Below are 25,924 nucleotides of genomic sequence, written 5' to 3'. Positions count from 1 at the left end.
CCAGCTGTGCCTACAAAACCTCTTTTTCAGATGCATAATTCAATCAGTTTTGTAGTTGCTCCATTTAACCTCTCCCAAACAGCTGCTTGACGTGGTTTTCCCCTCCATTAAATTAGCTGGCTATCTCGGTGTTCTGTTGTGTCAAGCTGAGAGTACATGAAATGGGATGGTGGGTAAATGCAGTTCAAGGCCATAGGTGGTGTGCATTCCTAGAAACAGAATCCCTCTCTAAGTATGAAACGTCACAAGGAGAACCGGGGACCACTCAGGTGATGGCTTCTTCCGGGCACGCTTGTGTCCATGAGCTCCTCTGGGTGATGCACCTTCGTCCCTGGGAGGGAAAGGGTCAGAGTGGGCTTAAGGAAAGAGGTGAGAAGGAGGAGGCGGAGGGAAGACAGCTGTCCCGGCAAGTGGGGATATTTATTCCTTACCATTGCTAAATGCTCTTGTTACATTCCAGTGGATCTACTAATCTCCTAAGAAAATACCACCTGTGTCTCCTCTTGCCTTGGAAGGACATGGACTCCGTCCAAGAAGGCCCGCAACCGCATGGAGGGGGTCACGCACACTTTGTATATAAAGAACAGGGTCACGACTAAATCACCAGCCTGATGACACACACACATACGCACACGCACACTACACATGATGCACGACCATTCTGGCTGGGGAGGGGGGGTTGTGTAAAAACCTCACTAAAGTTGTAGTGCGGTGGACAACTGCATTTCTATGAACTCCTTTCAGGGAGACAATTGCATGGAGTTGGAAGAAATACTTTGCAAGCCATTTGGAAGTGGGTGGGGGTGGGAAGCTTGTGGGTGCTGGAATGAGAACAGGTGGTCGCTCAGTGGCCTTTTCTAAAAAGGGGGTCAGGGCTTTTGCTTCTAAGTGTGGTAGGCAGGTGGGGGCCGTGGCCTCCAGTGGGTATGTATATAAATACCCACATTTCCCTCTGGTATTATACACGCTGCCTCTCGCGGGCACGTCCCAGTGCCCTGATGCTAAGTGCCAGAGAAGGCATCTGAAAATGGTCCATGGTCAACTCTGTTAGAGGCCGGGCACAAGCTCCCAATTTTTAGCGACCTTACACCTCGGAAAAAGGATGTGACCATTCAGCTGGAGTGAAGAGGCTGCCAACACACAAGGCTTCCCGAGCACCTTCACCCTGGGCCCGGTGCACTGTGGGGCCAGACGTCTTCGGGAGGCAGGCCAGTGCCGCCTCCACTCGCCACAACCGTCCCCCCAGGATGCGGGGATGGGGGGCAGGGGTGGAGGAAGAGAGCCAGAGAGAGAACCACAGCTTGTCAGGGCTGCACCCCACATTCCAGATGGTGCCGCTCGCACCAGAACGACTCACTTGTGGTAAACGCTCATGTCTGTGCAAGCCCTGAGACGAGAAACCCCAGCCTGTGGAAAGCGTGCTTCCTTTCAGTATCAAAGAAGGAAGCTCAGGGTGACTCCCAGAATGTTCTAATGTGGGCTCTTGGGTCGAGAGCCAGACTTTCTCTTCTGGGAGATAGTGGCCAAATCTGGATACGAACTCAGGTCCCCCAGCAGCCATATGACCTTAGGTGAGTCATTTATTCTCTTTCAACCTCAGTTTGTTCACCAGTAAAATGAAGTCTTTGGGACGCCTCTCTAAATCTGTTTTCTATCATTGTTACAGGGATCACCAGAAAACCATACCCTGACCCCTTCTTGACGTTCCCTGATGCTCATGAGCATATGAAAAAGTCTGAGAAGTCCCACAGGGAAGAAACCAGTTCAACTTTGTGTGGCCTCCGGGTCCACTTCCTGAGTCGCTCGACTACACTGCATTGTCTCATGGCTCATGCGCGTTTGTGGTCTCCGTCTGCTCGGGCTGCGATAACCAAACACCTAAACTGGATGGTTTATCAACAAAGGTCGATTCCTCACAGTTCTGGAGGCTGAAGTCTGAGATCACAGTCAGGTTCTGGTGAGGGATCTCTGGGTGGCAGCCTGCTGATTTCACACTGTGTCCTCGCGTGGAGGAAGGGACAAGGGACCCAGCTCCCTGGGGTCCCTTTTCTAAGGGCACTGATCCCATTCATTAGGGCTCCACCTTTATGACCTAATTATTCCACAAATACCTCCTCCTATACCGTCACCCTGGGGGTAAGAATTGCAACATATGAATTTTGGGGGTACACGAAAGTTCCCCAAAGCATTTGGGGGAATCGCTGATCTCCATCAAGTCTACGTATGAGTCCAGTTCTCCTGGCATAGCCCCCGTGCGTGCACATATGTGAACCCACACGTTTCACCCATGGACACACACATACACATCACACATACGCGTGTGCACACACACACACATACACAGTCATGGAGAGGAAGAAGGAAGAAGAGTTGGGGATTCTTCGAGGAAGGCTGTTTCCATTTCTACCATCACTTCTCACTTTGCTAAGATCTTAGAGTGTTAGAGCTGGCCGAGGTGGAGAGATCCTCCAATCTAGCAGACTCTACCCCTCATTTTAGGAGCATTTAGACAGGGAAGCTGACTTGCCAAATGCTGCACAGGTTGTTAATGGCACGGTGGGGAGAGCAGCTAGGTTTCCCAGCTCTCGTCCCCCTTCTCCCAGGAAAAGCAGGTGCCTTTGGGTGGCCCCACGTGCTTTGGACACTCATGCAGCCGTCAATGTAGCTAAGGGCGGCTCCCGGTTTTCTGCGTCAAGATGTAATCTCTGGAATGACTCTGGAAATGAATGCTATCAAATGTGAGTCACGATGTTTTCAAACATCTATTTTGCAGCAGGCCATTTTGTCAGCATCGGTAATACGGTGGCGAACAAACAATACAACCTTCAGAAAGTTATAGTCAGTAACCATATGGACAAATAAATGTACGTAACTGATATGAAAGTGTAATTGGCTGGGTGTGGTAGCGAGGGCTGTGAAGTAGCTGAGCAGAGAAGCTAGTCTGGGGCAAGCTAAGGGCAGGCTCCGTCTGCCAGGACGACTCCATTCCGATGCGTGATGGCCATCACAATAAATAGCAATCACAAGCCACTACTTACCAAGTTCAGGTGCTGTGCTGAACCCTGTAGATCTAGCTGCTCCTTTAACCCCTCGGAGTTAGTTCAAGGCAGAGCTAGTACCAGAACCAAGTTTGTCTGCTTCTAAAACCCAGTATCAAGAGCAAGCTCATTTCATTTTCCAAAGTCCACACATTGCTTTTTCCTGGAGATTCCACACTGGGGTTAAGTGGCTTGTAATGTTAACAATTTCTCCCTAACAATTAACAATCCCCCCAGATTTTACCTTTTACTTCATTCCATCACTGGTAGGTCTACCCTCCAGAGACCCTTCCCTTCCCCAATAACACACACAAAATCAATTATGTCCTATTATCTGATACCAGTCATGTTTAAACCTCACAAGGGAGAAAAATATGTTTTTATGAGTGGAGACTTTGTTTTCGCATTCTATTCTCTCCCAGGGGCGGGGGGAGTGGGTGAATCTCAATACTTTTTCTGACTTTAGACATAGTTGTGAGTTTGGAGCCGAGTTGGCAGAGGGGATGGATAAACACCACACCTTGTTTTCTGTGGAAGGCTCTCAGCTGTTTTTCTGCCCAAATTGAATTGTCTTACCCTTGAAGAATGACCCAAGCAGAGAAATTTCCCAAACATCCGAAATCTGAGAATTTGTGTCTGGAATCCATGAGGCTCATGGTTTCCAGATGGAGGGACCGGAAGGAGAGGAGGTGGAGGTGGAGAGGGAGGAGGGTGGGAGGATAAAAGGCAGGGGGAAGCCTGAACTCTGGATCATTTCTGACGGCCTTGTGAGCCAGGCCAGGGCTCTTATTTGCTCTGCCAAGTTTGCCATTTGACAATGTGCCAGGCCCTAAGGAATGCAGCAGTATGCATGTCCTCATGAGACTGTTCCGGTGATTATTAGGAAGTAAGTCATCATGAAATTGTCTTTTCTGAGGGCAGCGACTAACCTCATAGCACAATATAAAAGCAAGCTTATGGCTTGGCTATCAAGAGGAGCATAAACACTCCAGATGGATTTTCTCACCATCGCAGAAATGGTGAAAGACAGATACTTCTAGAAATTTTGGCTTCTAAACCATATGCAACAGTGGACCCCAGGTGACCTAATTCTTCCTCCGCATGTCTTGTCCTTATGCCAGAGGTGGGGAAGGGAGCTTAACAGGAAACCTAGTTTTAAGTAAAGTAACAGGCAAGTGTAGTCTGGTCATAAGTGTGAGAGGTATGATCTCAGAAGGAATGCCCTTGTTTGATCAGACAGGCCAGTATTTTCCACGGAAAAGAGATCAGAACCTACCTGTTAGCAAATGGGAAATTGGTTTAAGTGCTGAGAAAATGCCCATTTTTATTCTTAACTAGTGGTTTCTTTATCATCACCTCCACCTACAACCACTCCACTGATGTCCCCACCACCACCGCCACCACCACCAAGCCAAAGAGCAACCTTGCTCCTCTGTCCTGGTTCTTTCCCTTTGGAATAGGCTGAGTTTGATACCAGGATATAGCCATCCATTTGGGCCCAAAAGGTCCCAGAAGGCCAAATATGTGGGGAGAAACGAAATAGAGAAAAATTATTTCCTAATTAGACCTACAATCTCTAGATGTCTTAATAAAAATGGTGAGCAGCAAACAGCCACCTTCAAGCCGGAGAACCACACTTGGACTCGATGTTTTCCAAGAGCCAAGCGAAGTGTTCAAGCTCTCCTTAACCTGGTCTCGCGGTCTGGGACGTGTAAATGTTTAACTACCCTTTGGCTTGCGGGAGAAAACAAGCAGAGCTGAACAGATTCTGAAATGGCGTAACTTCCACAGACCCCTCATTTCACCCTGAGGTATGAAGGGACACTGCCTGCCTCAATCTGAGTGGTGCCCAGAATTTATGAACTTCTTCAGAGTATGACATGAATCTGGGGTCCAAGCCAGGCATTATAACATCGGGAAAAGGTGGACAATTTTCCTCTCTGCTGCTCATCCTATGCTGATTGTACTATTCAGAAGTGAAATACGATTTAATCCCTTCTGTGCTAAGGGTGTTACAAAATGTTGGGTGCAATGTAGTCATAAATACTTAAGTAAAAGGGAGAGAAAGACAGAAAGAGGAAGGAAGGAAGGAAGAAAGGAAGGAAGGGAGGGAAGTGGGAGGGAGTGAGGGAAGGAGGGGAGGAAGGAAGGAAGGAGGGAAGGAAGGAGGGAGGGGGAGGGAAGGAGGGAAGGAAGGAATGAAGGAGGGAAGGGAGGAGGGAAGGGAGGAGGGAGTGGGAGGGAGGGAGGGAAGGAGGGAAGGAAGGAAGGAGGGAAGGAGGGAAGGAAGGAAGGAGGGAAGGAGGGAAGGAAGAAAGGAAGGAAGGAAGGAGGGAGGGAGGGAAGGAAGGAAGGACAGAGGGAAGGAAGGAAGGAAAAAATGTAGCAAATGACAAAACTGATCACTGCCACCAAAAGAAGATGGATATGCATGGAAAAATCCTTGCCCGTATACCAAATGGAATGCAGCTAACTTAGATCATTTCTATATATAATCAATGTGGAATGTGCTTTTACAATTATGTGGTGTTGACAGCAGTGCATCGTGGGAAAAAGGATGGTTCCAGTCGCATGCTTCTGGATTTCTTTATCTTAGGGTCATCAGAGCAGGGCCAGGTTGCCACAAAGTGCTCAGTGATCCATGGGAAATGAATCATGTCTTCATTCCAGGGCTTAATATATGCATTACATCACTATTAGAAGCAAGGGACTCTGTGGTTGATGGCTCCAGCATGGATTAAGGTCAAAAGTGGACCTGGAGACCAAATTCCCTAGAGAGGGCTCGCCACACAACTCCGCGTGTCCTTTGCTTCTGAGTTTTCTTCTCCTAGCAACAACTGCTAAACACCAGCTTCCCAGGCTGGTATTATGTCTACACAAGGTGTATTCTTCCTGCAGCAAAGAATTGGAGAAATACAAGGGAGAATCTGTTATTACAGGTTAAATTGTGTTACACCCAACTTGTGGTGAGGGTCCAGTTTCTTTTTATTATACTCCCAATTTTGTTGTAATGACTATTGCTTGAAATAAATGGGCAATTGATAGGGCCTTAAAGATAACAGGGATGCTTAAGTGATTTTTATAGTAGCAGTATTTGTTCTAACAGAATCTGACCTGTATTCTGGTTATTAGTTTTATTCATCACATTGGAAGCTTGGCACTTCCATTGTTCATGACATTATATGCAAAGCACTGTAGCATGAAAGTCACTTATAAAGCTACGAAAAAACCTCCCTAAATACAAGAGGCTCAAGGAACAGTAAAACCTCAAGTAGGGGGATGTTTTGTTTTATTTTGTTTAGCTACATGCTCTGGATGGTCAGAGGTTGATTGCTTTTCACCCCTAAAAGGTATTTGTTTTGTGTTGTTTTCTACCATTTGTGATAGAAACACTTCTAAAAGGTTAATATGCACATTCTTGCCTTCTTCTGAGCATCATTTCTTTAGGCGTGATGCTCAGGGTTGTCATTTGGAATATGGTTACACTGTCCTGTAATACAACAGTCCCCTGTAGGGGTTGAGCTGGGTGTGGAGCTGTTTTGGGCACTATACACTCCCCTAAAGACAGTGCTTTTTAACCTCTTTGGTATACATGACATTTTTTTGTCCCCACTATTGCTCTTTTTCCTTCTTGACCTGAATTTCCTTTAGAAGTCTGTTCCTCACCCTTGCGTTTCATCTGCTGTAGGCTTGGAAACCATCTAACATGTAGAATTATGTGTGATGTAGGAATGGTTCCTGAGTAGTGGCTCGATGGGGAGATGTATGGACTGTCTCTCACGTATGTGCTTCATGGTATTTATTTCAACTGGGAAGAGCCTCGTATGCTCACTCTTGAGTGGGTCTAGCAGAGGTGCTAGATTTTTCCAGTTCCGACTCAATTACTCATTGTCAAAGCACTTGTTTGGTTTCCTGTTATGGACATAAGGCGAGGTGAAGCTCACAGGCGGCTGAGCCACAGGTGAATGAGCTGCTCCTGAGTCCCTGAGCTGGTGTGAGGTTTGTGAGGCACATGGTCCGCTGTGGGCCATAGCCATGATGCTCACTCAGTAAGCGGACTACACCGTAGACAAGCTCCTTCTGCAGTCCCTTTCCAAGAATATGAAGCTGGCCCCACGTCAGCCTGGGGGAGACGTCTTCAAGATGTTTCATTAAATCAGACTCAATGTCAGAGTTGGCTGACTTTCAGGATTTTAAGACTATGGCAGAAGAGGCCCTGACTTTGCCTCTCCTGGTGATTTCATTATTTATGGCCTTGAAATAAAGGAGACACAGAGAATCCAATAGTTCCCTTCCTCCAGAAGTGCAGTTTCAGGTCCGAAGAGGATTTCCCTGCCATCCTTAGCCCCCTTCCCTCACTGTACACTGTACTTTGCAGATGGTACAAAGCAAGGCCTAACACGAAGGGCGAAGTCCTCTGCCCCAAAGCCACGCTGTGAGTTTATTCACCAATCCAAGGTGGACCCCATGCCGCTCGGAAGGAGAGATTGAGAGCAGGGGTTGCAAGGCCTGTGAAAAGCCAGATTTAAATCCTGGCTTCCCATTTATTAGGATGTGACTTTGGGCAGAGTATTTAACTCTCTAAATCTGATTCCTGTGCAATAAAATAGGAGATGGTAATACCAGTGCTCTGAGAATTCAGTAAGATAATGAAAAGCAACTAGGCCAGCGCCTGGCCCAGAGAAAGAGCTCCCGAAATGGTAGCTAGAGTTATTAACGAAAGGATTTAACCCTGGAGATTGCAGTATTTAACAAGTACAGACACATACCCAGGGTGGCCAGTTACGGACTTAGAGCAGTCGTTTTGTTGTTTTTTTCTGTGACATTTTCTCCTCTGACTGTGCTGGGTGTGGTACCTCTGATGCCTCGTTAAGTCCAGGAGAGACTCCAGACAAGCTGCAATTTCACCCTTTTAGGAGTGTAAAGGAAATGGGGCCACCTGTAAGTTGGACCAGGTGAAGATCAATGAAACAAAATAGAGAGTTGTAGCTCTCAGAGGGGAAGACAATAAAATGAGAGAGGCCTGGGGCAATGGGATGTGGTGTTGAGATACTGGCACCAGGCAGTAGGGAAGAAAACCTCCACACACATTGTGGTTTGTTAAAACGCTGAGACTCCCCAGTGCCCCAGGGCTTGGCAATCCCACCCCACCAGGCAGAAGTGGCCTCGGCCACTGGGGAGGGAGGAGGGAGGGCCTAATGATCGCTCCAGGAGACAGAAAGTCTGCTGTCCCGGCTCTATCCGTGTGGCTCGCTGGCTGACCTTCAGCGATGGACTCAGCTCATCTTGGACAATTTCTCTGAAGTTCACACAGTCCCCCCGGCTAACTAACGAGGTCTGATGGAGACGGATTTGTTCAAAGCAAATTTAGAGCAGGGTTCCTGAACCATAGCTCCTCCAGACACACCTGCTGGGTGGGGGCAGGGGAGGGGCAGGGCGGGCTTTTAAGCAGTGAATTTCAAGGCCTTCAGGCAGGACTTGGCGCCTTCTGGCTCACACAGCATCATCGACCATGTTGGGTGTTTGCATTTTGCCTCTGTGTATAGGACTGTTGGTTTCAGTGCAGCCTCTGGTCCTCGTATGACAAACTGGACCAGAACTACTTCATTGACAGCTTGATTCTACCTCTGTATCAATTATAACAAATGGGTAGCTCTAACTAACGTTCCACCAAGATGATTTTGCTGGCCTACCTGTAATTTGCTCTACAAAGAGTTTTTATTTCTAGAAAATATGATAAAAATTAAAATCAGGTTAACCCAAATGGTAAAGCTTTAATGTTATTTGAAAACATCATTCAGGATCAAGTATTCTTCAGGTTATAATCTAACTTTGCTCAGAAACTTTAACCTAGGCACAGACTGTTTTACTTTGAGGCGAAAACATATCTCTAAATAACGATGACATTACATGTGCTCACGTGCCCCTTCCCAGAGATCTAAGTCGCTCCGGAGAAGTCGGGAGTAAATGAGCATCCTGTATTAATAACCAAACACCATCATCTCCAGCTTTACCACAGTTAAGAGTGGAGATCATCATGAATATTTACACCTAGCAGGGTCCTTTGTGCACAACTCTCAGAGACAAATGGTATTTCCAGTAATAGTTTATTGATTTCCAAATGCACAGGGGCACTGAGTCCAAACATCCTGGGATAGCGGTAAATCTCTCTTACAAAATAATTTACAGTATGAAAATGATATACTGAAACATTAACTCAAATGTGTAATTCCCTTGAAACATCGCGTGTCCCCTTGTTTAATGTGAAGGGTGAAAGGGGAAGGTGACTAAGGAGGGAATGTGACTGTGCACGGGAAAACAGGCAGAGGACAAAGGGCTCGTCGGTTGCCCCCCCAACCCCATGCAGTGTGGCCTGTCACTGTACAAAGACTGGTCAGGTTTGACTCCTGTTAATATAAATCTACTGTCCCCTCAAGGTCATATCAAGCCCAGAGCTCTGTGGCAACTTTTGCACCAGTATACCCACAAGTGTCTTAATTCGTTTTCCTTTTCCTGCTCTGGCACTTGCTCTGCTGTTTCTGGTGTGTTCTCAGTTTCGAATGCTACTCTTCTACCAGGCAGATCCCCTGGGCCTCTGGGTCTTGGAATGGGCTGGGGTGGGGGCTTTAGAACGCCGCTGGGTAGAGGCAATGGTAATGAGATCTCAACTCTCCCCTATGGGCCTTCTTTCTCTCCTAAGGCCGGGCCAAGTTCATCCAAAATGAGATTTGTGTTTTAAATAGAAACTTCCAGATGTGCTAGGCACACAGTAAACATGCAACCGATTTTCTTATTACAAAGCATGTACTGAGCGGCCATTATGTTGAGTATGGAATTTCAGGTATTAGAAAGGGAATATTTTCTAGGTGGGGGAGAGGGCTTCCTATGCCCTGCCACAACCACAAGTCATAAACTCAGCAGCTGTGCCCTCAGGCCTGACCAGAGTGGACAGATCCCCGGGTCACCCAAACCGTTAGACATCTTGGAGCAGCCTGGGAAGTCCCCTCAGGGGCGCCATGTTGGCTCAGTGCTTTAGGAGCTGACAACCGTCGCCAAGGAGCTGTTCTTCTTGTAAGCACCTTGTAAGCAAGCACCGAAGCTCCGACTATCTGGTGACGCTTGTGATCAGGGCTGGCAGAAACCTCTGCAGGGATATGCGAGGTAATGAGGGGCTGTTCTGAATTCCCCTTAGTTCTTAAATTGCGTGTGCGCACATATGTTTACGTGTGTGTATATACAGATGCACGCATATCGTGTGTGTGTGCGTGCATATACACACCAGTGTCAGCAGGAAAGTCTAGATTCACTGGACTCTGAGTTAACACAGCCTCACAGAGCACAGCACTGGCTGGGCTCAAATATGAAGATTTCCTTTTCTGCAGGATTGCAGCACCAGACATTTTCAGATAAACTTAGAGCAGAACACCCTCCACTTTTACTATTTCTTAGAACTTCTATACTCTTGAAGGCCTAGAGACACTTTATTTATGGGGGATGGCACCAAAAAGGAAAGGTCCCCCCAACTCCTGGGGGCAGGCTCAAGTTAGCAATGTGCACTTCACAGACCTGCTAAGGTGGAAGAGTGAGGCCACCTTGATGCCATTTCTGAGCCCAAACGGTAGCCATGAAATGTAACTTTGAAAAAGAATCCATAAAGTGGGATAGTCAGACTGCAGTAGGGGAACCGGAAGCCTTTTCCTCCCTCTGTACTGTAGATGTACCACGGACCACCACAAAGTTAGGAAGAGCTCCAGTATTTCCTAGCTGTGTAACTCAAGGCAAGGGGCTCTATTACTCCACATCCGTTCTATCATCTGACAAATGGGGGCCAAGTACAGGGCCTGGCTCACAGCTGGTCCTCAATACAGGTCATTTCCCCTCCTGGGCTGTCAGAGCTGAGACTCCTAGGAGAACCTCTTGGAATTGCCCTGGACTTCAGGACATCAAATCAAAGGACCAACCCACTCTCAGCCTCCAGAGAACCCAAATCTGGAAGGCAGCCAGGGACTGCTGTGAGGCCCCAATTCATTCTGGAGACATTCATTACCTGCTGCCCTTGATGACATCTCCCTGGGGGTTTCTGCAAACCCAGAGCCTGCAGCCAGTCGGCACACACTGCTGAGCACTCTAACTTACTCACCTGGCAGGAGCTTAAGGCCGAGCCGCATCCTCCAGCTCTGGGGGAAGCTGGTGCCACTGCAGGAAGCACCCTAGTTCTTACACTGAGAAAGGCTGTTGGCAGGGACTCCGGAGCCTGGGCAGAAGCTGCTGCTCTGTGTTTAATGCTTCCCTGGTTAAAGTTTTATCAGGTGCTGAAGACAGCAGGAGCCCATAAAGCAAATCTGAAATCTTAAGTAAAAGCAAAAGGGCTTTCCTTGAGGATTACAGAGATATGATAATATAATGATAATATATTGAGACAAGCTGGCATGTATTTTTATATTTCTGTTCATATCCGCTGCATAAATGCTTGGGTTTCCCAAATACTGATTTTAACTAATAACATACAATCAGATAGGGAGGAGCCAATGGTCTATCCATTGTGAAGATAAGACTGCTATTTAGAGATGAAACAATAATTATTGGGGAAAGACAAACACAAGCATCCAGACCCTAAAATCGAAGTTCTTCATCTTCTGGCTTTTAAACTCTTATAAGAGTGGCCACTTGTCCTTCTTTATGGGTAGTTCTGTGGGATACGGCTGGGGGTTGTAATTAGTGGTATGCCAAATTCTCCAGTCTTTGCAGGAGGACAGGTAAAGCACCGAAATTGTCTTAGCCATTTTTTGGCCACCAGTTTGAGAGAAAAATACTTTTTTTTTTTTTTTAACAGCCCAAAGTACTCTCAGTCCCAACATCCTAACATATTTAGTGAGCTAGGATAATCTTAACCCAGAAGCATATACGCCTGGTAGCTTCCTGGCCTCAAAGAAATAATTTTATAGCATGCACAGGATTGAACAATGACATAAATAGGATTCTTACAGTAAGTACTGTTTCTGCCTCAAAACCATCCTGCACACACACACACCAGCTGGCCCTAATGCTGTGTGCCAGGTACACAGGTCACGGGCAGGCAGGCTGGAAGAGGGACTTCTCCCAGTGCAGGCCTTCAGTTTTGCTTCAGAGGCGACTAGAGGTCTAGGCCCCAAGTCAGCTGCTTGGATACAGTTCCAATTGTACTTCTCGGAAGTGAACACCAAAATACCACTAAAGGCAGAGGAGAGGGACCACGTACCCCACTTGCAAATAAGCATTCCCTCTGAAGTGTCCCACTCTATCTTAACTGTGTGTATGAACACTCTATTTCATAATGTAGCTGTTTTATCAAAAAAGAAGGTCATCCCCCGACTCCAAACCATTTCAGTAAAACTGATGTTTCAGAAAATGCAGGCTTTTTAACTTGCAGGTTGGTATTCCCTGGTAATCACCTTACTTGGGAGGAGAAAACTTGGTTGTAAGGAAATGTGACTTGGCAAGGGGGAAAGGTTGGAAGTCCAACCGTGGGATGTCTCTGCTCAGGGTACTTGAGAGGGAAGAACCTGGGTGTGGGGGCGGGGCTGAAGGCCTGTGGCGGGGTGCCATGGAAAGAGGGGTTCCAGCTGGAGGGAAAGGAGGGTGTACCTGCCGGGAGACGGGGCTTGATTCAGCACACCAGAGTGACGAGAACTCTCTCTACACTGCCTTTAAGCCAAATGAGGCCAAGGGGGCTGGAGCAGGAGTGACAAAAACCTACACTGAAAATCCCCACTTGGTAATACACATCCCGGCCTTCATGTTGCGACAAGACCCAGAAAACCGGCAGAAAGCACCCAAATAATTCAGGTTCCATCAGATCCTTTAGTGACTATTTTGGAAACTCAGGCAATTTGAGTTCAGAAATACTGATTTCAACTTTTAATCAGATCTCTTTGGTCCTTTTTTTTTTTTTTTAAAGTCATTTCCTTTCTACCTCTTCAATCATTTTTTTCATTTCCACAGCACTGAATTATGGATTTGAAGTGCTGGATAACCTCATGTACTAAAAATATCCCTGTATTTCGAACTTTTAACTCTTTCTCCAACCCCGTCTTCACGCCACCCATCTTACTTCGTGGAGCCACATTTTCACAAATGTATAATTGGACTTTTAGAGACTATCTACAAAGCCCTACTGTGCCCCCCACTATTTCATGCTGCAATATAAATAAAGTGGGGTTTTATTAGCAGGTAGGGAAAAAATTCTGACTGCCCTTCAGGATTATTCCAGATCCTTCCAGATAAAGCAATGCTATCTGGGTATACAATATCATGGGGGCTGGCTTTCCTGAGTAAGTTCAAAGCAGCCATTGAGGGACTACCTGAAGGACGCTTCTTAATTAACTGCTCCTGGTTGATCATAGGGGCACTTTTTCTTGAGCTACCACGACAAGAGAATGAAAAGCACAGTCAGTAACAATAAAATTGGTCATCCCTTGGAGAGATATGTGCCTGCTGTGGATCTGGGGATGTGTCCGGTAGAAGTACGTTTGTTGCTGGGCAGCTTTCACAGAACTCAGAAGCCGCTACATACACGCCGTCACATACACACAGGGGGAAGGGGTGAGTTTCCACGGGGGATGGCAAGCCTTCATGTGTCCTCTTCTTCACTGGCACCGCTGCAGAGGAAAGGAGAACCGGGTGAGTTAAGACATCAAAGAAGGGAGCAGCCTAGTCTACTGGCTGAAGACACGGGCTCTGTTCTCAGACCTACCTGGATCCCGGGCCTAACACTACCTCTGTTGGGCCGTTGGCCATGGGCAAGTTAATTAGCTTCTCTAAGTTCTGGTTTCTTTATTTGACTCCAGGGATAATTTTGATAATAAGATATACTTCCTTGGGTCACTGGAGAATTAAATCAGAGGATACATGTAAAATGTACAATGCCTGGTACATGGTAAGTGAATATCTCTGTAAAGGCACAGGTGAGGGTCATAATATTTTTTAAGCTTACTTGACAAAATAAAGAGCTGGTAAAAATCAGGAGTTTGACTTCCGCTTAGCCTGAAACCCTCTATTGTTAGGAGAGAAAAACGGGAGAAGCTACCGCTTGGCACTCCCAACAGAGCTTCTCACTTGAAATCAAGCCAAGGTTTCAATTCCTGCCCAGGACAGCCACAGGATTCAAATGTCACCTCTTTAGAGAAGGTATTCTATCTAAGTAGGATTCCCTCGTTATTCTCCATTTTATTTCATTAATTGTCCTTATTACATTCTATACATTGTCTGCTATTTACTCTCCCCTCTACCTCCAACTAGAGTGTAAAAAAGTAGCAACACTGTTTATCAGCACCAGCACTAGGATTAGTAGAGAAGTGTTAGTGTTACTAGTAGAGAAGTGTTCAATAAATTGTTGTTTTCAAAAAGGGAGTGAGAAATCAAAGCAAGAGGAAGGGAGGGAAGGAGGGAGCTGAAAGGAATAGTCAGTCATGATTGCCCTGGCCAGGGCGTCCAAAACGTCAGTGATATTTCAGTGGCCAAAACGTGCGCTATGAGTCCCAGGGGCATGGCCAGGCCCACGGGTGCCGAAGGTTAGAGCCTCCCTGGCTTGGTCCTGCTGATCCAGGGATTGGGGTGGGGAAAAGGCAGGGCCAGACAGGGAAAGGGGCAGAAGCGAGCACACTGAGAAGGACGAAAGCAGCGAACTTGCCCGTTTCTCCTCCTCCACTTCCAGAGGCCACTATCCTTAGAAGAGTAAGAGCCAACCTGATCAAGTGCCTACTGTGTGCTGGGGACACTGAGCTGCGCGCTCCGCTTTCCACTGTTCCTCACCACAATCCCAGGACGCAGGGACTGGTGTTGTTATCCCCACTTTGCAGATGGAGAAAGTAAAGCTGAGACAGAAAATCCTCAGTCACCAGTAACGTCTGTGTCCTTAAAACTCAAGGATGAGTTCTGGCTGGAGAAAGTCTGAAGTAATCAAGTGGGGGTGTCTGGAAGGGAGGAATACTCTCCTTCCTCTGGTAAAGACAGGAGCTGGAGAAGAGGGAAGGCCTGGGGTGCATCGGCTCCCAGCTATGACGGAGACATTTTTTATCTCACAAGGGATCATCTGTGTCTATATAAAATCTGCTTTTTTGCATCCATTTGGGATAGACTTTAAGGGAAAATATCCTAGGCAATAGACTTGTAGTACTTCTGCTACAGGCGAAAACATTTCAAGACACGGAGCCTGAAATGAATGGAAGTGTGCTCTAGCAGCCAAAAGAACCAACTCAGCAACCTTCATGATCCAAAGCTCTGCCCTACTTCCATTCCCTCTTCCTGCCTGGTGTCCGATCACAGGATGAAGGGTGCATGCTGGGAAGGGCTGGACAGTGGACTGTCATTAAAAAAGCAGTGTTTGGTGGCATCTGTCCCAAAGGGAACAAAGGATCTTTTATGAAAGTGTCTCACCAGAATCAAGGCACAGTTGGAATTGGCGCCATATTCTCCCCTTTGGTATTATATCCAAAGCAAGCTCTATTGTTCTCTTGTCAATTTTCCTCCAAATACAGGAGGTCCAGCATGATGACTGCACCCTTTCCTTAAGCTGCGGTTCACTTTTCAGCATTCTTGAGATGCATAGTTTAAAGGGTTCATGAACCTACTTAAATTGTACACAAAATTTTGTCTGTGTGTTCCTTTGTTTGAGAAAGGCCATAATTTTCATCATATTCACAAAAAGGTCAACAACCCTTCCCCCCCAAACTGAGTATAATAAAATTGAGAATAAATTAAGTGTTTTTCTAGTTGCCAGGTTCTCTAAGACTTGTACAGTTGGCTTGGGGAAAAGATCAGAAGTCCTGACTGATAAAATCTTTTCTCATGACCCTCAAAGAGATCTGTTCTTGAGTCTGATAAAGTTCATCTCATGGTTTAAAAGCATGAGATCTTGGGATTCTGGCGAATCACTGATTCTTTCATTTGCTAAACATTTATTGACTGTCTACTATGATGCTAGGCACAACAATGAATGATGGACACAGTAGTTGCCCTCACAGACTTTACAGCCTAGTAGGGGAGGGGGGAGGGGGAAGGGGAGAGAGAAGGGGGAGGGGGGAAGGGGAGGGAAGGAGAGAGGGAGGGAAAAAGAGAAATGGTGGGGGAGAGAATTATAATTATTTTCCCACAACTGGCATCTTCAAATACAGCATATTCATTTTCATAATTAACTAGCAAACTGCTTTTCACAATAATGAAGAAGAAAAAGGATCTTAAGTGAATGGATAACAGAACTTTGCTCACCCTGTGTGTGGTCTCTCCTGGAGGGTTACACAATATAATTAGTATGAGACAGCATCTCCCGAATGCTTCTTCACTTTGTATATAAGCTGGTCTGTGTTCATAACATTTTATCTTAAATAGTCTATAAAAGTCTTTACTTTCTCCAAGGGAAGTAACACAGCCTTCTACCTCGGCCGCTTACCATCCTCCTCTGACCCATCTACCAGCCACATTTAGATTTATAATCGGATCAGTACTCAGAGGTTACTGAAATTCTTTCTACTGTGTTGTCATTGAGGTCACTGTTGCTGTTCTGAGAATGAACTAATTGTGTTAGAAAGACAGCCCAACGTTCTGCATGGAGCACTGGGTGTTATGCACAAACAATGAATCAGGGAACACTATATCTAAAACTAATGATGTAATGTATGGGGATTAACATAACAATAAAAAAATTAAAAAAAAAAAAAGAAAGCCCATTCATGTCAACTATACTGGAATTAAAATTAAAAACTTCATTAAAAACAAAGAGAAAGAATGAAGGACAGCCCACTCTGTAGGAGGTATTTACCGACGAGAGCGGCAGTATTATATAATGGCTCTGAGGTCACCAAGACTGAACGAGGTTCAAATCTCTGCTCTGGCACTAATGAGCTGTAGAACCTTGGGTGAGTTACCCAACCTCTCTGAGTCTCAGTTTCCTCATGGTAATTCTATCTATCTTATAGGTTTATTGTGAAAGTTCTATTTACTTCATGCAGTATAAATGATTAACAATGGGGACTCTCTTCTTCAACCCACCTTCCTTCTTATCCTCAATCAGCAGCTCCTCCTCCTGACTTCTCTTCACTGTTCCTGGTCCTAGCATCTGAAACACTACCCTCTAGAGCAAATGTGTTCCTATCCCCAGATGCCCTTAGCTTTCTGGAGAGCAATAGTGCTCTTCTTTGCTTGCTTGGGGAGTGTTGTGTTTTGTTTTTTTAATGACAACTCCAGACAAAATGAAACACCGGTACTGAAGAGAAAGAAAGGCTGAGTTCAATGGCTTTGACCCTTCCACCTGACAGGTCTCTGCCAAACCCTGGTGAGGACAAATATTGAGCGAAGCCTAGTTAACTGGCCTCCGTCATAGGCAGATGGAGGGTGAGTGTGCTGTCGTATCTAAAAGCAGTGGTTTTAAGGCTGGGACACATATATCTTTGTGGTACGTAATGACTTTCCAGGGGGTATTTGGGCATGTGTAATCTTAAGGAAATACACGTTCAGACCCTTAAACTTCCATATACACTCCTTCTTACAGCTGACCTTTCCAAGAACATGCCTGGGATCTATACGTTCTCTCAGCAGCCACTCCCATTCCCAGTACAATCACCATACTGCACTTCAGAAAAGAAATGCATACCTCTCCCCCGCCTGAATCTTACCAGGGGACAATTTGAAAAGGCCTTCCTTCTAAGAGGAGTCCTATGAGAGCAGAGCAAGAAATATTTATTTTGCCCAGTCAATAAACTCTTGGCACGGTTGCATGCTCCCGTCTGTCCACAGACCTTAAGAATTCACATTCAGAAGTCAGATGGTGGTCATGAGGTATGTACTAATAAGTTTATTTGAGTTGAAAAAATGAAATCAGACTTGGGTCTGACAGAAAGCAAGACTGATTTGGCTGGATGGTTTGACCATAAAAACCTTTGCCAATTAGATTATATAGTGAATCTTGCCTGTACATTTAATAAGTAGTGCCAAAGCTTTGCCAAAAACTTATGTAAAGCTCAGACCATGTAATATGTCAGATATCACACCCTTTTCAACTATCTCCACTTGATTTGTCATTTTAGGAGTTAACTTTAAAATAGGCAAGGAGGCACGCAGTTTTTTCTAAATTTCAGGGGGTGTAAGAACACAAAGTTTAGCTGAGGAACTGAGGGCTCCCAAATCCTGACTGGGAGAGTGGTGTGCCATTTACCACTTCCCTGGCCGGGGGCTGGGGTCGGGGCACACTGTCGGGGGGGGGGCGCGGGATGGGACTAGGGAGCCCCAGCCAGCAGCCAGCCGACACAGAGTGACACGTGTGGCCCACAGCTGCCACGCTGTCAGAGGAGGAATCCTGCGAAACTGAGAAGCTGTGAGAGGTATGCCACGGCCCGTCTCAGCCAGCCCCCAAACACCTGCTGACAAAGCGGCTGCGATGGAGGCGTGTTTCCTTGCCTGGCAATTTTCCAGCCAGTCCACACAGATAGGCAGCCCAGCCTTTCCACTTCTTCCCCAGAGATGGCAGCTTATGAGAGGACGTTAATAAATGAGGTGGAAGGCACTCTGACCTCGCAAGTCTAATAGTTTCTTTTCCTGAGAATATAATACAACTTAATTTGATTTGGCATCACTCCTATCTGCTGAATCTTTGGCTATTTATTAATTCATTATTGCTGTAAAAGGATTATTCAACTCAAGAGGATAGAGAAATTAAGAGGTACCAACAAGGGAGGAAGGTTAGATTCGAAAAGATAGATTTAGTATTCTCCCAGAATGCAGCCACGCGGGTCTTGTCAAGGAGCTCACGGGCAGTGTCCGTTCACCATCCGAGGCTGTGGCCACCCAGTGCTGGGAGGTGTGCAGTCAGTCTGCCTTCGGGGATGGACCACCCGCCCCGACCCAGAGACACTCCTCCACCAGACGGAGCAGAGCTGCTACTTCTGTGTCCCCTGTCACCCAGCAGCCCAGCCTGGGGCGAGGGGGGTCATGGTGCTGGAAGGAATCAGAACTTCTATCTGTAGCTGCCGCCTAGGGAACTAAGTGAGGTCTAAATATAAAATAAGGCAAAATGTCCTCCGTTTATCCTGGGTTAACTGAGAAAACATGAGAGGACTTCAAAGTTTTAGTCCTGGCTTTGCTGGTGACTCTGGGAAATCAGGATGTGTTGCATTACAAGTAAAATTCAGAAAAATTCCAAACCAGACAAAAGCTAATAAGCTCCTTTCTGACTTACATACTTGCTAATTCACTAGCTCTCATCTGCTTTTGTTGTGCGTCCTTCTCCCTGTTCCTCCCCAGCTCAATCTGAAGGCTGGCCTAAATGGTCATGGTTCTTTCACCTCTTTCTGTGGCAGGGCCCAAACACCAGGCTGGTCAGGACCTAGTACAGAGCCAAGAGCAAAAGTCTGTTGGGAGCAAAAGCCCCATGAGCCCATGAGCCTATGAGCCTCAAAAGCCTCGTTTATTGTTGGTCTTAAAAAGTCTCACATAGCTCCAGCCTGACCGCATCTTCCTTCTCAAATCACAGGAAAGACAGGGAGAAGGACCCTTCTCTCCACATTGCATTCTACTTTATCCCCTGAACCTTCTCTTCAATAATAACCATTATTCACAGAGGGCTGACTTAATGTTCTGTGCACTGTGCAATACCTACCTCCAAGGGTTGTTATGATGAGATGGAAGGTACACACAAATTCTAAGACAAAACAATGCTAGGTACTGACAGGATTGCTACAGAAGGAGAAGGCAACCCACCTGGGTTTGTCTCTCAGCTCTCCAGCTGCCTCTGCCTTACAGACCCACGTAGGCGCTTCTGAAAGAGGCTTGGGGCTCCAGCTTGGCCTCAGGTCCACACTGGACCTCACTGCCAAGACTGATCTCCACGCACCTTGCAACCTATTTACTGTGTTTACAGGGGGCTACGCTCCTTGCACCCCACAAGGGCTAAGCGGGTGGTGGCCTGTTTCTATGGAAGATGGAGGGTGCCCGAGGGTCTGTTCAGGCAGTGCGCTTCTATAGGGAGACACTTGAACAGAAGTAACAGGCAGGCTTGCTAGCCTGCCAACGTCCCATCTGCTCTCAGAACTGCCTTCTTGGAGCGCCTGGGTGGCTCAGTCGTTAAGCATCTGCCTTTGGCTCAGGTCATGATCCCAGAGTCCTGGGATCGAGCCCCACATCGGGCTCCCTGCTCCACGGAAGCCTGTTTCTCCCTCTCCCACTCCCCCTGCTTGTGTTCCTGCTCTCGCTCTCTCCCCGTCAAATAAATAAATAAAATCTTATTAAAAAAAAAAAAAGAACTGCCTTCTTTAGGATCGAGTCTCCTGTTGCTGCTGTTGGATTTATAATGGAATCATTTCCAACCTTTTTTTTTTTTTTACTTCAGAAAGTAACATTTTATTTTTTGCTGATCTGTACTTTCTGTAACAAGCAAATACTGCTTCCATGAAAAGAAAAATCCATAGCATTATGCATCAGTGATAATTACGATTAACACACTGAAATACATTTATCTATACCCCCTCATGCATATATAAAAATATATATATTTTGCAGGCTCTTTCATAATCTGATTTTTCCACTCAACTAACAATCATAAATACCTTTCCTTATTAAGAAATATATTTCTATAAGATTGTGATTCATGACTGAATTGTATGGACTTACTGTACCCACTACTGGATATTTAAATTATTTCTACCTTTTCATTTATTACCCACACCTCTGTGACACATATCCATGTGGATGAGTCTTTAGGTTCATCCTTAATTATTTCCAAAGGGAGTGGGAAGGGAAACGCCTGGGTCATACACCTTTTTACAGCAACTTTAGATCTACAGAAAAATTACAGAGATAGCATCAAGGGTTCCAACATGTAGCTTCCTCTACTATTAACATCTTATGTTAGTGAAGTACGTTTGTTACCATGAGCCAATACTGGTATGCTACCATTAACTGAGGTCTGTATTTTATTCAGATTTCTTTAGTTTTCCCCTGATGCTCTCATGCCGGTCCAGATTCTACCCAAGAACCACACTACATTTAGTCATCATGTCTCCCTGGTCTCTTCTTGGCTGTGACAGTTTCTCAGATTCCTTATTTTTGATTACCCTGACAGTTTGAGGAGTACTGGGCAGAGATTTTGTAGAGTGTCCCTTGGTTGGGATTTGTCTGATGTTTTTGTCCTGATTAGGCCATGGTTACAGGCCTTTTGAGAGGGAACCACAGAGGGACCCTACCATTCTCATCACATCACAGCCAGGACACACAGTCAGTCTGACCTAGCACTGCAGATGCTGACCTTGATCGCTTGGCCCAGGCTGTGCTTGTTAGCATTTCTCACTGGAAAGTTACTCTTTCCCTGCTTCCCAAACTGTACGTTTTGGAAGGCAGTCACTCTGAGCAAATCACACCTATGGAGTGAGGAGCTGTTCTCCCCATCATGGAGGGTAGAATATTTGCATACATTATTGTAAATTCTTCTGAAAAGGAGATCTGTCTCTTCTCCTTTATTTATTCAATAGTTTACTTAGAACACTATGGACTCATGGATGTTTATTTTTACACTTTGGGTCATAACCCAATACTACTCTATTTATTGTTGCTCAAATTGTTCAGCTTTGGTCTTTGGGAGCTCTTTTCATCAGTTCCTATGGCCCCAGACATATCCTCATCAGCGTGGGGTTTGCATGGGGTTTGTTCTGAGTACTTCCTTACTTTCTGGCACTACAAAATGCTCCGGGCTCATCGTGTAGATTTCCTTCCCCAGTCCTATAATCAGATATTTCCTCCAACAAGCAAAGGAGATGTACTTTTAAAGGTATTTGATCTATTATTGTTAAATTGCCCTTGAAACATCACCTTATACTGATTTACAATCCTGAGAGTGCCCCCTTTCCCCACACCCTTGCCGACACGAGGCAGCTGCAAAGTGTCTGTGGGGATGGGGTGCATGTGTGTGTGTGTGTGTGTGTGTGTGTGTGTCTCCTCTCTGAAATAACTTCCTTGTTATTATTCGGGTTCCCATTGAACTTCAAGAGGAAGATGCCATGGGGACATTTCTCTTTCTGTGGGCCTTCCTCAACCTCCCTTCCTTCCTCCAGCACAGTGGGATTTCACCTGACAACCTCCTGCGGTGAGGGCTGGAAAGGAACTTTTCCTAAACCCCTATTAGAGCCCAGGCAACTCCAGGGGGTGGAGGAACTAGAAGCAGAAAATAGCCCAACAGCTTACCTTCCCTGCTCCCTACACCTTCAGGAAACCCCTCCCCCCACCACCCAGTTTTCTCATTTTTTCTTGGCAAGTAAATAATGGAAATCCAATCTCTCTCAAGCAGCTTCCTTCCACAGAAATCTTAAACGTAAGATTTAATAAAATGCTGGACTTCAAATTTCCTGTTGCCTCAGCTGCTGTATCTTACAGGTTACCAAAGGGAGAGGGAGAAAGGATCAATAAATAAATACACACTTGACACTAATCTCTAATCTCTGTATGAATAGTAGGCTTTTTTTTTTTTCCTAAGTATTCCAGATTAGTTCTCAGTAGTTTTGAGTCCCACAGTGACCTTGAATTGAAGTCCGGAAGTTGGAAACTGGAAGCAAACCAACTCTCAAGACCTCCTGCGACTATCTTATATTGCAGAGGGTTATAAATGTGGAATTGAGAGTTAGAAGCACCTAGGCTTGGGTCACAACTTTGCCATTTACTAGCTGTGGGATTGTGAGCTCAGTGCTCCTACCTGGAAATGAGGACAATTTAGTGCCTACCTGGAAGAGTCGCAGAAAAGATTAAGTGGGGATGAGCATATATAGAGTGTCTGGCGTATACACACATACATACATACATACATACATACATACATACTGGAAGTCAACATCTCGGTTCCTGAAAGCATTTCAAACCTGCAAGCCCCATTTTCTCGAAGAATGCCGTTTATTTATTATTTTATTTATTTATTTAAATTGTGTCGACTGTTCTTGTACCTTTATTCTTTTTTTTTTTTAAGATTTTATTTATTTATTTGACAGAGAGAGACCTAGCGAGAGACAGAACACAAGCAGCGGGAGTGGGAGAGGGAGAAGCAGGCTTCCCGCTGAGCAGGGAGCCCGATGTGGGGCTCGATCCCAGGACCCCGGGACCATGACCTGAGCCGAAGGCAGACGCCTAATGACTGAGCCCCCCAGGCGCCCCGGAACGCCATTTATTAACAGAAGAGAGCAGCTAACACTGATGTGACACAAGTGCTGGAGGCATCACACTGTCACTTGAAGGGGCTCCAGATTCCTTCCCGAGCCTGTTCCCTTGGTGTTTGGTAAGAGGCCATTTGTTAATAACGGCAGCAAACACCTACAGCTTATTCAGTACTTCCTATGTGCCGACGATTGCGCTCAAAACATTAGAAGCACCATCTCCCTATCCCATCGGGTCCACAGCAAGTTCTGTCCCCTGCCTGTCCCCTCCGCTTCTCCACGGCCGCCACCATCTCTTGCTGGAATGACTGCCACTGCCTTCTGACCGGTCTGGCCTTCCTACTTGTACCCTTACTTCACTACTGTTCCATTTTCAAGCTGCATTCAGCGTAATACTTCTTAAATGTGCAACCGATTATGCCACGGCCCCACTTAAAAATCCTTTAATGGCTTCCTACAGCCTTAGAAGAAAGCCCCATGGCCCCAAATCCCTACATGATTTGGCCTCTGCTTACCTCTCTAACCTATTTCGGGACACCTGCCGGCACACTGGCTTTCTTTCCGCTCCTCAAACAAGTAGAGCTTGTTCCTGCATGAAGGCCTTGGCATTTGCTGTTCTGTTCCAGAAGCTCCTCCCCTCATGCCTTGGAATGACTGGCTGGCTCCTTAACATTCAGGTCTCAGCTTCAATGTCACCTTCTCTGAGGCCTCCCCTGACCAAGCAGTCTCGAGCAGCCCCCCAGCCCCGCACTGTGGGGTCAGGCTGTTGTACTGTCTTTACAGCACTTGTCACTATCTAAAGTTATTCTGAGATGCTAAGGGTCCTGAAGTATTTTGTCCCCTGCTACATCACCTGTACTGGATAATGCGCCTGGCACCAGGGAAACCTCACCAAATATTTTTTGAATGAATGACTAAGTGAATTATCAAAACAACTCCTTAAGGTATTATTGATCTAGAAGCCTTCCAAGCTTTCCCAGGCTAACTGTGGGCAGCTTGCTGGTCTTAGAAATACTGCCCAGGCATCTCGTGGACAGCTTATTTCTAGAGGCTCTATTTCTTTTCTAACTGTCACCACAATCACCAGGCACATATAACCACAAGGGGTGGGGGGAGGCACCAGGTATGGATGAAAATGCTGTTATCATAAACAGGACTGCTCTTACAAATGACTAAGCCTTACTGGTAAAGGCTGGGTGTGTCCAAGGAATGCTGTTTCACTGAGGGCAAAGCAGAAGCAAGCTCAGGTCCAGCCCTTCCCAGGCAAGGAAATCTGAAGAACCAATTCATCTGCTGGAGGAAATGTTCTCATCTGGCTTCCTTATAAAACAGCTGCACGTTTGGCAACTTCCAGCCCTCCACAATCCAGCTGTGAGCTGTGCTCAAGGCAGGCTTGGGTTCTAAGACTTTAACCATCCGCCCTTCACCCTAATGGTCTGTGAAGGGAGAATGACACCCAGGCCAAGAAGGAAGTAAAGGGGTGGTTATCACTGTTCCCCTCCCTCCCTAGTAGGAAAGCCAGCTGAGGCGTGGGTGCGCATGTGGGCGAGCAGGGTTAGCTGTCCTGATGGTGGGGACAGTGGGACAAGCACACAACTACAAATCGGAGATGTGCCTTCAAGACCATGGTCCAGCACACGTTAGCATATGACCTTCGGTGGGATGCCTCATTCATTCACTCATTCATTATGTGCAATTAGCCAACATAGAGTACATCATTAGTTTTTGAGGGATGCCTCTTTAAACGAAGGTTTCCACATGTGTAAAATGAAGACAGTGATACATGGAAGGACTCACTAAACGGGTGCTATCATTATTATTCGCTAGGCTCTGAACTCATCACCTTACTAACATTTTCACATTCGGTTTTCATAGTAATAACCCTAACAGAATGAACATTTTACAGATGAAAAAACACGAGGAGCACAGAAGTGAAGTGACATCCCAAAGTCCCACAGCTAGGCAGGGCTGGAACGACACCCGTGGCCTGGCCCGTGTTCCTCCCCCTGGGCGGGGATGAGGGGGAGCCCTCGGTGGTGGTGAAGGCCGCGCAGGAGGGCGCTTGTCCCGTCAGCTTGGCTGCATTCCTCACTGCCAGTAGCAGAGGTGGGAACCTCTGCGGATCGCTAAAGATCATCCAAGGCCTTGGCAGACTCGAGCTCCAGCTTAGACACCAATTACCAGAAAACTTCCTCCCTGCTATAGGGCATCCCAATAGTCTCTTTTAAAAAAAAAAAAAAAGGGTATGGCTAGATGTCTTCTGCGTCTACAACTGTGATCTGTCTGGACATTCCTGTAGCCACCTGGCTGCAATGTAGTGGTTTCCCTCGGATTCCTGCTTGGTTCCTGTGCGCTCTGGCACACAGTCCCAAGACACCGTCCCGCAGGCTCAGGGCAGAAGGTCTCTGGGTCAGATACCACTTTCAGTTTCAACCCTGTCCTGAGGTGAGAGGCACCCACTTCTCACTCTTTTAATTAGGATGCAGAGAAACTCTTCCAAGGCTTCAGCTGATTCCCCACCCCCACCCCCGCCCCGCCACTAGAAGATACAAAATATGAGTTCAGTTGGGATGATGCTCCCTTGTCTGCCTACGGAGAACTGACGACGAAGGTAGTCTGATGGGTCCCTGCTCTGTCCTTGCCGCCTCCCGGGGTTCAGGGATTCAGCACCCCTTGGTGTGGTTATATTGTAAATGTCTTTGCCGCTTGAGCTCCTGGGAGGCTGAC

General features: G+C 46.4%; 1 protein-coding gene across 1 annotated transcript in view; it reads right to left on the bottom strand.

Moving 5' to 3' along the window:
* Positions 1 to 9,126: 9,126 nt before the first annotated feature.
* Positions 9,127 to 25,924, bottom strand: part of TRIM44 (tripartite motif containing 44) — a 110,425-nt gene continuing 93,627 nt past the window's right edge. The window contains exon 5 of the mRNA XM_032413906.1: positions 9,127 to 13,675. Within this exon, the coding sequence (XP_032269797.1) occupies positions 13,648 to 13,675 (28 nt within the window). The 3' untranslated portion in view covers positions 9,127 to 13,647. The remainder of the gene's footprint in view (positions 13,676 to 25,924) is intronic.

The sequence above is a fragment of the Phoca vitulina genome, unplaced genomic scaffold (genome assembly GCF_004348235.1).
Source record: "Phoca vitulina isolate PV1807 unplaced genomic scaffold, GSC_HSeal_1.0 scaffold16, whole genome shotgun sequence".
NCBI lineage: Eukaryota > Metazoa > Chordata > Mammalia > Carnivora > Phocidae > Phoca > Phoca vitulina.
This window is presented reverse-complemented; position numbering and strand designations above follow the sequence as displayed.